The sequence below is a fragment of the Cydia fagiglandana genome, chromosome 25, assembly GCF_963556715.1.
Source record: "Cydia fagiglandana chromosome 25, ilCydFagi1.1, whole genome shotgun sequence".
NCBI classification, from domain to species: Eukaryota; Metazoa; Arthropoda; class Insecta; order Lepidoptera; family Tortricidae; genus Cydia; species Cydia fagiglandana.
Window position 1 is genome coordinate 6,634,588 of NC_085956.1, and position 16,889 is coordinate 6,651,476.

General features: G+C 37.7%; 1 protein-coding gene across 1 annotated transcript in view; it reads left to right on the forward strand.

The window, feature by feature from the left end:
* The first annotated feature begins 6,806 nt into the window (after nt 1-6,806).
* LOC134677190 (segmentation polarity homeobox protein engrailed-like) overlaps nt 6,807-16,889 on the forward strand; it is a 29,199-nt gene continuing 19,116 nt past the window's right edge. The window contains exon 1 of the mRNA XM_063535633.1: nt 6,807-7,721. Coding sequence (XP_063391703.1) covers nt 6,980-7,721 — 742 coding nt within the window. The 5' untranslated portion in view covers nt 6,807-6,979. The remainder of the gene's footprint in view (nt 7,722-16,889) is intronic.

The following is a 16,889-nucleotide window of genomic DNA, read 5'->3' on the forward strand; positions in this document are numbered from 1 at the left end:
TAGACCGAGTTTAGAGCAATTATTTCATGCAACCGATAATGCCAATAATGCGGGGGTGCGCGGGACGAGGTGAGCGAAGTCCCGTGCCGTGATTGGTCCGTTCAAAGACACGGACGTCACACAAAGACACTTTCGACTCGAACATGGAGTAAAATTACCGTATGCGTGGCAGAGGGGGTAGCGCGACTATACTAGCGAGACGTTTAGCTTCCGTATGTTTTCAGCGTCTCCTCGCTCGCAGTGTGCCCAACCCTCCCCACATCTATTTCTTGACGCATTTATAAAACAAACAGATACCTCATATTCTTCACGATATTATTTATTTTCCATCGTTTGATATAAAATCGTTTTATTACAGGAATAATATTATGACGCCGCTTGGCTGGCATATATTGTTTTAATATGGCTGATGTTTTTAATATGAACTTCGTAAAAAAGAAGTTTTAAGCGCGGTGTTTAATTACGTTATTATTACCGTGTTTAAATTCGATTATAATGTAATTTTTGAAAGTTAGGCAAGGCCTCATATTCCTATACTCTGTATCTTTAGGTATTAAAATAAAAGTAAACAAATAATTTGTACAATTTCGGGTAGTTATAACATTTATTGGTTAACCAACCCAATACAAAACCGCATGGATCAGTCACTGAACGGCCTGACTTTTACCTACATTATTTAATCGTGTAATGATTTCATCTACCCTCAGCTTTTTTACAAAAAAATAACTTCCTCAGGGAGCCATTTGAGGATAGATTTTGTTTACTTTTACATAAATAACTAAAGATACCGACTACAAAAATAAGGGTTTAGACAATGATGTCTATTAGAGTTAAACTAAGCGAAGTTCGTAGCGATTTTATTTTAATAACACAGGCTGCGCAAGTCTTAATTAAACGTCATAATATATTGATTAAAATAACACTTGCACAGGCCAACTTAGCTTGGTTTAACTCTCTACAGATCAGTGTCATATTAGTGTCATAATGTAGTGAGATCTACCTAAAACTTCAAGTTTTAACGTTGCTCATACTATATAGCGTGTGCTATCAAAATCGTTGCAGACTTTTCTTGGTCTAACTCTATTTACTTATAAATTGTTGCCATAAAAGCAATGGGGTCACACAATCGTTAAGCCTAGAATATTCTAGAACAGCACCCCTCCCACAAAGCTCTATAAATTACGTGCCATAGACAAAAAAGCAATTCCATGATGGCGCCGCTAACAAGCGTCGCTGTCAGTTGCCGCCTAAATAGCTGTCAGATGTCAATCCGCCATTGTTGTGGCGCAGCGCAAGTTGGGGAAGAAAGTGCGCTCGGCTATAACCGCTCACTGGGCTATTTGGCTCTTTTAAGGGGCCCACTGATTAACAGTCCGCCGGAGGGTATCGGCCTGTCAGTTAGAAAAAAAATTGACAGTTCCGAACAACTGACAGGCCTATACCGTCCGGCGGACTGTTAATCAGTGAGCCCCTTTAGTGCTTGGCTGTTATAAATGCTGATTTAAATTTTCACGATTATTAAACATTAACATTATTAAATTGCACAACGGGACTTAATCGCGTATTTAAGTTTTAAGATTTACCTCCGACGTTTCGAGGACGGTGTTGTCCCCGTGGTCTCGGAGAAGAATGGCTAAAGATGACATCAACATCTTCTAGCCGCGCGAGTTTTTACCAAACTCGACCATACTCTCTTGCAATTAAAATGGCCAGAATAGCAAGACCCCTCACAAATAGCTTTTTAGCATTTTAAGCTCTTCTAGCTCAAGAACCTCTTAATCGAGCCTGGTCTAGCAATGTACAAATTGCAGAACATTCCCAAAAAGCGGAAACGTTCTCGAGAATGTTCTCAGAACATTCCTGCAACATGGAAATTATTGTTTAAACAAGAGAATATACTTGAAATAAAGTTTGAAATTAAGTTACCAATAAGTTGCTTAAATTCTCATTGTATATCAGAGAACATTTCGACTTTCGACAATTTTTTCCAAAAATTTTTTTTTGTTATATTAGAATCTAGAGGCCTCTATCTCCCGCCATGCCAAATCTCAGCGCGCTCGGACCAACTTGAAAAAATTTAAAAAAAAAGTCGGCCATTTTAATTTTTTTTAATGCAATTTGTTTTGTCTTGGGGCCCTCTATGACATTTGGTCGAGCACCTCCCACCTATCACGCACCGTTTAAAAGTTGCCATACAAAATAAAAGTGGCCAGTTTTCCCGCAATTGTAGCATTTTTCCAAAAAAAAATGTTTTCATAGGTATCTAGGGGACCCCGAGATTCCGTGACCAAAATTTCAGCACGCTAGGACAAAATTAAAAAAGTTTTAAAAAAAAGTCGGCCATATTGAAAAAAAATGGCAGCGTCAAAAACTGCCAGGGTACCTCTATAGCCGGGTCTCCACCAAGCGCACGCGCTCGCGAGGCAGCCTCGGATGTGTGGCTCGCGAGCCTGGCCTCGCGAGGCAGCCTCGCGGTTTAGCTCGGAGACACTGAGGCGAGCCTCGCGAGGCAGACCGAGCCATCAGAAGTCCGAGGCAATTCGCGATGGATAGTTGTGTTATTTCTGCTGGTGCTACTTTTCTACTGGCTTATTGTTTAAAAAAGAGGAACAATGTTCTGGTTGTTTGGGTCTGTCTGAGGAACAATGGGGGCACGTGCATCTGTTGTTATTAGCCGGTCAAGGTCAACTGACCTGGCTTGTGCAAATAATTGTTCTGTTGTTCCTTCCTGGTTATTTATTTATGGTTTTGTTTTATTCTGCCACGGTTTTTCTTTTGTTCGTTAATATCTCACGTGTGCATAGTTGAAACCAGCAAACAGTGTCTCTTTATTTGTTAATGTCCTTTTCTAGTTTAATGATAAGGAATTGGTTGAGGACCCATTTCTAGTGAAGTGCACAATGTAGTAAAATCACATTTTTACTACATTGTCGACACAAAAACATAAATGCAATGAATAATATCTAGACTTTTTTTTAGAAGAAGAGTTGCTAGCTATATCGGAAGAATTTGAGAATAAATGGAATTTCCCCCATGTTGGAGCTGTGGGAACACTCGACTGACATCATGTGTTTTGGCAGAAACACGGAATTGTTCTGAAAAGAACAGTTTGCGATCGACTGACACTCTGCGATTAAACAGAGAAACATGACGTGCCCTGACAAGGACAGTTTTATGTAGCTCTGAGAAGAGCATTTTACGTTGCCCTGATAAGGGCAGTTGCGTGCTCAGAAAAGAGCACATTTATATTGTCCTGAGAAGGACAGTGTAATATCCGGAGCCCGCAGCATCCTCGTCGATCTCGTCGTGTCTTCAACCAGCGAGTACGTAGCAGCGGAGCGAGGCACGGCGATCCGACGACACGATGTTGACTCCACGGCGGCCGGCGAGCGAAAGGACACGCGCCGCCGGCGAACTTAGTTTTATTGCAGCGCGGCACGGGCCGCGCATGCGCAGTAACACGCGCGCGCGCGGTCTCGCACACGCCCGCGCCCGCGCACCGACTATTCTCCATCTCACTCTTTTGTAAATATGTCTCTTTCTTTCATTTCTCAAATTGTGTATAAATACCGTGACTTTTGTAAATAAATTATTCCATTCTTGTACATAGCAACAAGCGTTTCACTTCTACTACAACCTGCAACCTTCTGATCCACTCATAGCCATACCTTACTATAGAGCAATGGATGGAAGACATGTTATGTTACAAGCACCGATTAATAGTGGGACTGATTATATCAATTATAAGCAATTCCCCGCGTACATTTATTTAAATGTTTTAGATCTTTGGGATCCCACAACATCTTATATGTTCACCATATAGTTGAATCTAACGGATCGACTGCTCTTAAGAGTTCATAATTATTTAAAACTATTTGCGCTCGCGAGCCAAAACCACCACCAGTCCACACCGAACGAACAGCGCACACTGAGGCACCTTTGAGCATGTCACATTTACCGACAGCGGACGGCTCGACCCCGAGGCACGCTCGGCCGAGCCAACGTGCGCCCGAACGGCCCCGAGGCACGTCCACACAGACCGAGCATTTGGCTCGCGAGGCTGCCTCGCAGGTGCGTGCGCTTGGTGGAGACGTGGCTTATGACATTTGGTCGAGCACAGCCCACCTAAGTCTGACCGTTTGGCCGGGCCGTCATACATTTTTCTGACCGGAAGCGGACGACCAAAAGTCGGAATTTTCTGGGGGTAAGGACTACACCTAAACTATCGTGAATATTCATGGTATAAACTACGATAAATAAATAAATTCTCGTTCTCGAGAACATTCTCAGAAGTTACCGAGAATTTCTCATGTGGAAAGTTTCGCAACTTTGGAAAGTTCTCGTGCGTGCATTGCTAGCCTGGTCAAAATTTAATGACTAAAATAAAATGCCCTCAACTATACGTTCACCCAATTTCATTTAAATTATAACTAATTTACTTAAGTTATTGTGTATCAAACTATCCTCTGATAGTTCAGCTTAAAAACATCGAAATACCGGGACCCTAGCCAGCCGTGTGTTCCAAGTTGAATGTAAGAACTTCACTTCGCTTCACCCGCTCGTTCGATTAACAATAATGAACTTTCTGTCCTCTACTCTGTGGCATCCCTTTGAGGCCGACGATGTTTGTTTTTAAAAGTTGTTTGAGCAATTGTTATTCAAATGTTTTGTCGAGTTAGACGTTGATGTGGTAGCAAATTAGGTTTATGTAATCGTGACATAGCTTTTTAAATAAATTAGTAATTGAAGCGCTGGTGGCCTAGCGGGAAGAGCGTGTGACTTGCAATCCGGAGGTCGCGGGCTCAAACCCCGGCTCGTACCAATGAGTTTTTCGGAACTTATACACTATTATTTGATATTTACCAGTCGATTTTCAGTGAAGGAAAACATCGTGAGGAAACCGGACTAATCCCAATTAGGCCTAGTTTACCCTCTGGGATGAAAGGTCAGATGGCAGTCGCTTTCGTAAAAACTAGTGCCTGTGCTGATGCCTACGTCAATTCTTGGGATTGGTAGTCAAGCAGACCCCAGGCTCTCATGAGCCGTGGCAAAATGCCGGGATAACGTGAGGAAGAAGAAGTAATAGTAGTAATAGCAAAGATTCTTTGTATGGAGGGTAACAATCTCCAAAATAACCATGTATCAAAAAGTGTCCGTCAAAAAACCTTAAATAGGTGGCGCCACAATACCTAGAATATTTGTTAAAAATTTTAAATCATTGACATCGCACTTCACTCTTTCGAAAACGTTTACGTTCTTAGCTACTCTATCGCTACTCTGGACTCTGGAGAGATTAGGAACTATTATTTATAGATGACAGTTCGTAGACTAGGAATCCTCTAGACCGAGTTTACAGCAATTATTTCATGCAACTGATGATGTCAAAAATGCGGGGGTGCGCGGGACGAGGTGAGCGAAGTCCCGTGCCGTGATTGGTCCGTTCAAAGACACGGACGTCACACAAAGACACTTTCGACTCGAACATGGAGTAAAATTACCGTATGCGTGGCAGAGGGGGTAGCGCGACTATGCTCAGTCTGGAGGATGTTTTGTCTGTGTGACAGCTGGACACTTTTGCAACAGTTCTGCCATAAGAGATTGTCGTCCTTCCTCTACCGTCTAAATAACAGACACGAAAAGAAAAAAACAATTTGTTTTTTGGTCTTGGGGTAAAACTATGTAACTCCAAAAATCTAAAAACTGGGAGACAATGGATCGTTATTAATATTTTTTTGAGTTACACAGTTAAAAGCAAGTTTGTGTTTCAAGGGTTTTTATTTTTTTTCCTTCGTAATAGAACTTTATTCGAAAATTTAACAAAAACCAGGAAAAGATTTGAATAAAGATAAAAACAATTTTGTTCCTTAATTTGAAATTATCAAGTAGGTACCTGAAAATATATGTTTTATACCGTGCATGGACATAAGTACTGGTAAAACATGCTTCTAACTCAATAGATTATAACATTACCGCAATAAATGTTTTCAAAATATACGGGAAATTTTATGAGCTATCCAAAAATATAGGTAGATACCATATTAGGAAGGTACCGAAGTAAAATGACAAAAAAAAGTTCATTTAGCTACCTAACTATGGAAAATTGGAAACCATCATTTATTCAAAAGTACCTACTACTGAGATAACTCATTTTACATACATACTTTAAATATTTATTCTAATTTTAAGTCTAAAAAGACAACATAGGTATCTTAAAAATTAAAAATTATTGAACCATTTACACATTTTTGCAATTTATAACTATTTAATTAATTAAATTGTGAAGGATATTACTACGAATAATATAAATTGGTTTATTTTTAAACATCAACTCTGACTATGAGGTAAGCCGGCATAATTTTAGCAATACAAAACATTGAAACGAAACATTAACCGTGCCTACATTACAAGAACAAAAACCTCACCACAAGAAAATCTAAAAATACCAAAACAACTTAATTACGCTATGACATTTAAAAAGAGAACGTTCAATAATTCATCAACCGCCTATCAATATAATAATTCTGTCAGCCTTTAATTGAAATTCAGTACAAAAGCATGATATTGATACATTACAAACGCAAAAGAGCCATGTCGCCAATTTACAAGAGAATTCACAAATCCCTCCATGCCCACTAAATACACAATCACGCTAAATCAATTGCTACACCCATCTCAGTTGTCCCACAATAAAACCGTTAAGTTGAAAAGAGACGCATGTTCGAAAGCGTTGGGGCCTAAACGGATAACGCCTACAAAACCGAAGGGGGTAGGGTGAAAAAAAAAGCTTGTTTGTCGAGGGGCGTGTCTCGGCAGCTCAGTCAGTCGGCCGCCGCGGTCGTGCGCAGACGTCCCATCTGTCAAAGTGACAGCCGCGTTCCAAATTTGAATTACAAACTGACATGCATAAATCGATCTTGAAAGTGAGCTGTGTGACTGTATAATAAAGACATTGAGTGATATTGACTTGAATTGAGTTATCATGGCTTTTGAAGACCGCTGCAGTCCGAATCAGGCTAACAGTCCGGGGCCGGTGGCTCGAGTGCCGGCTCCGCATGCGGAGAATTTGGGGTCCTACTGCCAACCTAGTCAGTATACCTGCACGACTATTGAACCCAGGTACGAGCGCAGCACACCAATGACGATCGTTAAGGTCCAACCTAACTCGCCACCACCAAGCCCTCAAGAATACCAGAATTATTACAGACCCGAAACGCCAGATGTCAAGCCGGTCATCAACCAAGATTTCGACCCGAAACTAAATCAAAGACAACAACCAAACTTACCGATCAACTTCTCTATAAGCAACATCCTACACCCCGAATTCGGTTCGAACGCTTTAAGAAAAACGAGCAAGATCGAAGGACCAAAATCCGTCGGGCCTAACCACAGCATCCTCTACAAACCTTATGATTTATCGAAGCAGAATGAGTTCCAGAAATACAGCTTCGACTATTTAAAGTCCAAAGAGCCTGACTTTAATAGATTGCCGCCATTGGGTGGTTTAAGGCAGACCGTTTCGCAGATCGGGGAAGTGCAAAAGGAGAAAGAGATTCCGAAGCCGGTTGAGGCTAAAAGGCCGGATTCAGCCAGTTCCATAGTATCTTCAACGTCCAGCGGAGCGCCTTCTACATGTGGCAGTACAGAAACGAATAGCCAAGGAAACTCTACTCTGTGGCCTGCTTGGGTGTACTGCACGAGATACAGTGACAGACCTAGCTCAGGTAACTTTTTAAATTTACTTTTTAATTTGGTCTTGTGTTTTGCACAAAGTGCTTGACATATAACCTGGACTGATGACTTTATTAGAAAAAATAAGGGTGAAATTTATGGTTTATTTTATGGTTATTGGCAACATGTTTTCATAATTATAGTGACAGTTTGTCAGTATGAAATAATAGCTATTGTTTATCTACATATTTCAGTTTTTTTTTATAGTCTGCTTTAGTGGTAAAATGGTATAAAGACATATGAATAATTAATTATTGTTTTACAAGTTATTTAGCCGTTGGTCGTTACCATAATTTTTAATAGGTACCTACACAATTTCCAGTTCGATTAAATTCAAATGTCTTATTAGATAGTTCGTTGGTACAACATCTAATTAGTAATAATTTATTAGGAAAATTGATTAATTAAGTACTACATTCATTACTACTAACGAAACAAAAAAAAATGTTATAGTTAGCTGCTGATCTTTGGTTTAACACCAAAAGTCTCAGCAAAACCGGTTTAGTAATCGGTACCGACGGAAAAGTGATTACTTATTTCATTATGTTTGCTTTACCACAATTATCACACTTGTGGACATGTTTGTAAATGGAACCTTACAAATTTTATGAAAAAGAAAGTTGTTTCGAGTGGATGTTTGCATTTTATTATTCTTTCAGACAAAATTGAAACGAATTTGGGTGTTATGGGATACCATTGTTACCTACCAAAACATACCGTAGAATGATACACCTGTTTCAGGGTTCCGTACCCAAAGGGTGAATACGGGACCCTATTACCAACTATTACTAAGACTCCACTGTCCGTCTGTCTGTCACCTGTATTTCATGAACCGTGATAGCTATTAGACAGGTGAAATTTTCTCAGATGATTTCTGTTGCCGCTATAACAACAAATACTAAAAACAAAATAAATATTTCAGTGGGGCTCCCATACAAGAAACGTGATATTTTTGCCGTTTTTTGCGTAATGGTACGGAACCCTGCGTGTTCGTGTGCAAATCCGACTCTTTCTTATTTTCTCTGAGGGTGTGTACCTACCTAACATTTGTATGGGACGTTTAAAGACAGACCGAGTTACAGTTTATATCTAGTTAAACATATGAGCATGCTTGTAAAATACGGTATTGGACTACTAGTTAAATCAGTTTCTTTTTTCAAACGATTTTGCTACTATGGAATTTATATGAAACACTAGCATGTGACGTCACGATCAAATTACCTACTCTTTATGGTTTTATACCGGTTTTAAAATAGAAACTGTGTCAAAAATAACTGCTGTGTACGTTTATCTATTAATCTTCTGGTGCTTTATTTCATGCATGGTTTAAATAATTTATTTTAAATACAGTCAAGTACCCTATAGGTAATCATTTGTTGTGGCGTTTTCCTGTGTTTGTGGTTAGCGTTATTTGGCATACAAAGCGTTGCGGTTTTGCAAATTCATCATTCTAGTAATTTGAATGCCCTTGTATTTATGATAATTGAAATTTTACGACGCAGGGTGTTAGGAAAATAGCCGTTTTTATTATTTTCTTTGGCTTATGACGTTATGTCCTATAATTCATAGGTAGGAATCTAAACGAAAATATTCACTTTATATACTTATATCTAGGTAATATAGTTATATAATTGTAAACCTGTTTTGTAGAAAAAATGAATGACAATGCGACAGAAATGTAAGAAAAGTGGAAAAATTATCTACGAAATTTGATTAAGATTTTACCTATAAGAATGTCGTCAATAATACTTACAAAGTTTTTCTTTTCGTTTGGTCCAACATAAAAAAGCATAACGACAGTAATATAAAAGCTTTTTAGTTAAATTATTAGTATATGTCCAATGGCCGATTTCCACTTAAACACAGAAATGTTTCATACTTTAGCAATACTACGCTACTTATTGCAATGCTTATCATGGCATTTCTTCATAAGGAAGTGTAGGTACTACTTTTAAAATTTTGTACCAATTTGTTTAGGCCCTTAACAAATGTTAACACAAACGGTTAACTGTTAAAAGCCGATAAAGCATAAACAAGATGATGTGGTTAATAAAGCATAATGGTAAAGTTAAACAGTCGTGAGTTACGCCCGCATTTGGGATTCCTGCGGCCTATCATGGGACCGTTTACTGCGTTGGTGAAACCGAAATGGTTGCATATGAGCGATTTAATCGTCAGATTCCTTAATACAATATATATAATTAGATAAGAGTATTTATTTAGATTTAAACTAGTTATTAATTTAGTATAGTAGTACTAAGGCCGCGGAAGTCCGCTGGATGCGGGTGGCGCAAGATCGGTCATTGTAGCTCTTTGGGGGAGGCCTATGTCCAGCAGTGGACGTCCTCTGGCTGATATGATGATGATGATGATAGTAGTACCACTGTATATATATTTTATGTTAATTACATTTTTGCATGCATTACAATATGCACTTTTATAAGTATGTAATATAATTCTTTCTTATAACAAATATTTACGTTAGGATTTCTCGGAGCTCAAGCGTAATATGCTACTAATACGACCTTCTAGCCTTCAAGAAAAGAGCGCACTACCATCTTAAACGCCGGCAATACACTTTTAACCTTTCTGGTGTTGCACGTGTCCATGGGTGACGGAAATTGCTTACATTCAAGCAATGAGTCTACTCTTTTGCCTCACAAATATCAATAAAAAAATTCTATACGTACTTTTTAAACCGATCACTTTTTAGTTTTTGATCCTAAAAAAAGAAGAAAGAAAAAAAAGGAAGTAGTAGAAGTTTTGGGATAAATGTCCTGTTGTGTTACCATAATTGTACAGTGAAACCTGGTTAAGTGGGACCTGGATAAGTGAGAAACCTCTATAGCTGGGACTCATGGTGCGGTCCCGACAGTTTAGCACTGAATTACCTCTGTTACTGAGATAAAACGAACCTCTATAACTGGGATTAGTTGTTGTGATTTTATAGTCACATTACCAACTATAATTGAGACAGAGAGTGTATCTTACCTCTCTTACTGAGACTATATTTATAAGATTACATGTTCCTAATTGTTTTTTAGAATTTTATAGGGAATTGACTTCTGTATCTGAGATAACGTCAATCTATGACCTCTCTAACTTGGACTTCATTGAACAATTTCCGTATTCTTACTAACTCTTAGTCTATCCACAAATTCCGCATTTGTCTAATTGTGTCTAAACAACTTCAAGTTTGATTTAGTTAATTTATGTAAGTAGATAAAACTATCGAAACGAAAGCTGAAATTTTGATAAGGATGTAACACGAATAAATAAGTTTTTATTTATTAAATTTCTAATACGCATTGAAGTCCATATCAAATTTAATTTAATTTTGAAATATCTATCCTTTGGAGAATCATTCAAAATAAATTCAAAGAAATATTTAAACAGACTTAAAAAATATTTAGGGACAAGGATTATTTTACCTTATTTATTTTTAAAGATAATTACTAAATACCTTATTAAAGTTATTAACCACCTCTATAACTGAAATATACTCTATTCTCACCTCTATTAATGGAACCCTCTGTAAATGAGACAGAAATTTATTTGTACCTGGCTAACTGGGAGCCTGGGTAAATGGAAAACCTCTTTAAGTGAGACAAATTTGCTCGTCCCTTGAGATCCCACTTATCCAGGTTTCACTGTACATTACACAAAGGAAGACACTTTTTTTCTGTGGTGTAAAAAGTGGCATTTTTTAGAGAAATGCTTTTTTAGGGATCCGCACCAAAAAGGTAAAAAGGTACCCCAATGGTGCAACTCTGTCCGTCTGTCTGTCGCACTTGCACTGACATGTCTAGTACACTAGTATTCTAACACCAGTCACTAGAACTCATGAATAATATAATAGATTCAATTTATTCAAACACCGCCAACAGCTGTTGCCAACAGAATAATCTGAAACATTATAATCACAAAACGCTCAAATATAAATAAAACAGGAGACCGTTTGATTTTTTTTTGGTTTGTATCATGATTTAGTCTAGGTTTTTTATGCAAAGGATCGTTTATATTTCTATAAGACATGATATTAAGTAAGCTATAAAGTTAAGCTTATCGCATTGTAAAAGGCGTTGAAATATGTTTTTTTTTCAACTAAGTAATGTCAAGAAAAATTTGCATTTTTTGTAGAATAAATCATTCCTATACTTGTAGGCTCATACCTATAGAAGCCACTTGCACCATCCCACTAACCCGGGGTTAACCCGTTAAAAAGTTAACCCAGTGTCAAATTGTACTGGTAACCATGGTAACTCCAGGTTTAACCGGTTAACACGGGTTAGTGGGATGGTGCAAGTGGCGCTGTTAGGCTACGGGAAGGTTATTAATGTTATTATGCTCCAAAACAAATGGAATAAATCCTAACTACGTAACTAAACAACAAATTTTACTGGTCATACTTCGTTGGAGGTCCCAAAGTTCGCCCATAAACAAATACTAACAAAACATTTTATAGCTTCTTATTAAGCAATTAAAGCATTATCTTTATGCAAATACGTTAAATAATTAGAGAATAAATAAAACTGAATTTTTTATGGCTCCAAGCAATAAAATTACGGTTTGGACTAATTATAATAGCATAATTGTTTGGATTACGAATAAATGACTCATTGTCGGTTTTTTGGTTTTTTGAGTTATGCCGCTTTCCCATCGGGATTATTTAAGTTAACACTTTAATAACTCAATGATTTTCAAGAAATACAAAGTAAAACCAAAGACTAGTAAAAAAATTAAGATTGACTACTTATTTAAATACAAAATCGTATTCTTAATTTTCCGTTATCTAATCGAACTAATACATACCTTTAAACAATTCTTGTATATTTATTTTTATATGTATATACATACATACCTATATATTTCAACAATCTCGGAAACGGCTCTAACGATTTCGATTAAATTCGCTATATAGGGGTTTTCGGGGTGGAATAATCAATCTAGCTAGGTTTTATCTCCGGGAAAACGCGCATTTTTGTGTTTTTATATGTTTTCCGAGCAAAGCTAGACCGACTCCCTGATATTTGACGTATTAATTTAGATTGGTTTGAGGGTGTGTCACACTCACTTTTTGCCCTCAAAAAAAATATAAAATACACAATTTCCTATGGAGACTACTGTCTACTTGTCTCTGCTAAAACGATTAAAGGCCTGTGCACACCGGCTGCGTGTGCGTGACGTGCACGTGCGCGTGCGGCGTTGTAGTATACAGAGCTTTATGAGAGACGGCACACCGCTTGCGTGACGTGTGCGTGTGCAGCTCCAACATTTTAGCGTACGCCCACGCGCACGTCACGCACACGCAAGCCGGTGTGGCTCGGCCTTAATTTTCGTATTTCCTCCGAAGGTAAAATACCGAGAAGATATTTAAATATTTTTTTACAGTGACGGTCCTGACATATGTCAAAACGGTGATGACTGACTAACAATGTCTACCTCACCGCCTATTGTTCTCATTGTCGTTGTTCTATTTGTTTTAAATGACAGCTTTTGACATTATGTCAAAATTATCTTGAGTTTTGTTTATACTTGGCGGGTTAATTTGGCCGGGACTTAATGCTGTGTATTATCTTCCAAGATGATGCATTTGTATTTTTTAAGGACTATGATCTTCGAGCAACACCGGCTTCCGACACGTCGGAAGGGAGGGGCCCAAGCGATATCTCGCCGTACAAATCTTTCTGCCATTTTTCGCGGGGGGAAAGGTGCACACAGTCGCATTTCTCACACACTTACGTACAAAATCCAATCTGTAATGACGACACAAATACATAGAAAATGACACACGTCAAAGACAAATCTTGCAAACCTCGATCTCTTTTTATGTACGGACAAGTGACTAGTGTCACAACACGCACACTAACACATTTTCGTTGAAGTATGTCATTGTATTCTGAGAGATGAAAAGTCGGATTTGTCGCTCGACCGATCCGCAATTTGTACTGAGCGAGCAAAATCGATAAATCCAACAATTACTTGAGACTAAAATATAATAATTGTATTTAAATGTAATTTAACGTATGATATGTAAAAAAAAATTACATGTGAAATGTAACACTTTCTTTTTGTAAATTTGATGTCCCCGACCTCTTTTTATAACAAAAAACCGAGCAAACAGGCATTTTTGTGCAGCAGTGTTCACGCGCGCGTCTGGACTCGGTCTAGTGAAAAATCCAAGTGCAACTAGTTTTATTACCCGCGCTAGATTATTTTGACGCACTAATCTTGTACCTCGGCAGAGGGGAAATAGTGCGAATGCCGCCTCCCTTCCGTGTTGCTCGAAGACTATGATATACGAGAGATAGCGGGGTTACTAACGTTGCGTGGGGTGATTTAGATTCCGTTGGGTTGTTAAGGACTTATAAAGTCTCTCGGTAGTTCAAAGTAGCCCCACTTTTTTTTCCATTTAGCGGTAGGTATACATGTATACATTATTTGCTTTTATGAATAAAATATTAATGTAAAATATAAATGGGAAATATGTTTTTTTTTTATATTTCGTACGCCGATAAAAGATCAAAAGGTTGAATTAAGTGGGTACAGTCGACGTCAGAAATATGTTTACACTTTTGCACCTTACTCCTTTGTAATAAGGCATAAAGTGTAAACATATCTATGACGCCGACTGTACATCAATTTCTTAGTACTGCGCCGCCAGTATATAGGTAACAGTCGTACACTTGTTGTTTTTTTTTTAATTACTTAGACACAATTCCAAGAAAGCATACCATATTGCCTACTGTTCGATTTAAAAACAATGTGGCTGAATCAATACAATTAACTAGTTTTTTTCCTGTTAATCTTGCACCTTTTAAACTGTGTCATTGTCATTTTTTTTTAATAATTGCAACCAAATTGTTTAAGTAGATGCCGCTTTTAAATTGAATGCGTAAAAAGAAAATTTAATGACATCATGAAATTGAAAAGGCCTACGGTAACAAGACCAATTATATCATAAAGAACTTGTTTTTATTTTTGATAAAACCGCGTCGAGACCCGTCTACTGAAACGCGTGCATTTAAAAATAAAAATGCGAATTGACAACATAATTACTGGTTATTTTGCAGCGAATATTGCAATATTTATTCACACTTTCCAATCACCTTCAATCAATTATGGACCTTATCTTAATGCAGTCAAAGTTAAAAACCTAATAAAGAGCGTTCCATTCACACAATGACACTTTACCTTATTCCCTTACACGCTCACAAACTTACATAAACGCTTCATCAAAGACTGCATAGCTTTTATACCGTTACAATAAAATTAAAAATCGAATGTCTTTAAATTTATCGACGGCAATTCAAAGCAGGTGAAGTAATGAAACAATTTAGGTGCAATTATTTCGCGCGATTATCATTTTTTTTCTTCGCCGCCATCTTGGTAGCGTAATGGCGGCACGCCCAGTTGCCAGTGGCAAAAAAGGTGTGCGTACCGCGGCAGCGTTCAGTGTTGCTAGTTAATTTTAATTTTTTTTTCGTGACGCGCGTACTTAGCGTTGCATTTTGTGGAACTATTGTAATTAAATAATGAATTGTGGTGTTTTGACCGAGTTACGCTAACGAGTATGTGGTTGTACAAACTGCAACACTTAACTGTTATCGGTGGACCTTATGCCTTTTGTAATAAGGTCCAACGATGGACAGAACAGTGTGGGCGATGGTTTTTATGTTTTTTTGCGGCAATTTATAATTTCCGACGAAAAGTAAGACGTTTTGTCGGTTTTGATCGACTTATGGTCTTGTTAGGTACCGTTACTTGCTTATTAAGGACAATATTTTAATAATACGTACTTAAAATTTAATCTTATAATAAATTTATAAAGTAAATATATAGGACAGTTTGGTAAGAGTTACTTGTCACTGGATCATAGGCAGATCGAATCATACTGTCTTTTTCTTACTTTATGCTAGTAAAATAATCCCAAAGAGAGTAATGAGTATATACATATACGTTCGTTCTTACTTTTGAAATATTACGTATACCAAGTTGAATTATCTTAAAACTGAAAACGGTGAAAAATAGAGATACTACTCCCAAAGGAGGATATATATCTTCCTCTTTTAAAATATTTGTTTTGGTATCTTAAATATTCATACTTTTTGAGATATTGGGGTAATAAGTAATATTTACTTTTCTCCCCTTTTTGTCGGTTTATATACGCTTCGAATATATTTTTCTAGTCATAATGACGAATCTAATATGGTATCACACGTATTTTTAGGAGTAGTATCTCTATTTTTCACCGTTTTCAGTTTCTCGAGCAGACTATAATACTTACGATATTTCGTCCACTCAATTCTTGTTAGACAAATCACAGGGCAATATTTATTTTCTAACAAGATGGTGTTTATTAATATTAACATTGAAATTTAAAAGCGTGCACATTTTGTCATATATCTCCGTCTATGTCAAAAGGTTAGAAATGTCACGAGCCATAAGAAACAATGTTGAATATCGTTCGATCATATCATATTGAGTTGCATACCTAGTTAAACTTTTTTTCAATTTTAACTAAACTAGTTATGTAAATTGATTATTTTTTACAAGCATATCGTTTTTCGATGATAATCGACGGCCATAATCGCGATTATATCGATTTACGAGCTCGATGCAACTATCGACTTAATATATAGTATACTTAATATTCTATGGTTTTCTTATGGGTTTGGGCAGCTTTTAACCTCGTTATATTTCAATTACTTTTTTTAATGCTTGAATTAAATGGACTAGGAATACGACAATTTTGCTCTTTTATCGACTATGCTGTCATGCGTCGATGTCGCTCTTGTAAACATGTTAGAAAGTGACAACTATAATGACACCAGGGTTATTTGTCACTCTCATTACGCCTTCATTGGAGTAAAAGAGAAAGATCCCTCTAACTCTGCGGGATAGAAAGAGACGGACACCGTTTTATCACGCTGTCAAGTTGACAAATCCGACCATCACATCCGTACAGCACAGATATGGCCGCTAGGTGGCGACAGCGCCACGCGCGGCTGATGGCAAACCCCAAAATTGGGGCCGAACGGATGTACTTTTAGCTACCTGTAACAAAGCGATGAAATCGCGGAGTGATCCACGCCTGCCGATGGCGACAACTAGTTGACGGAATCAAACGGAATCACGATGCTCAGCAATGAGGGACCTAT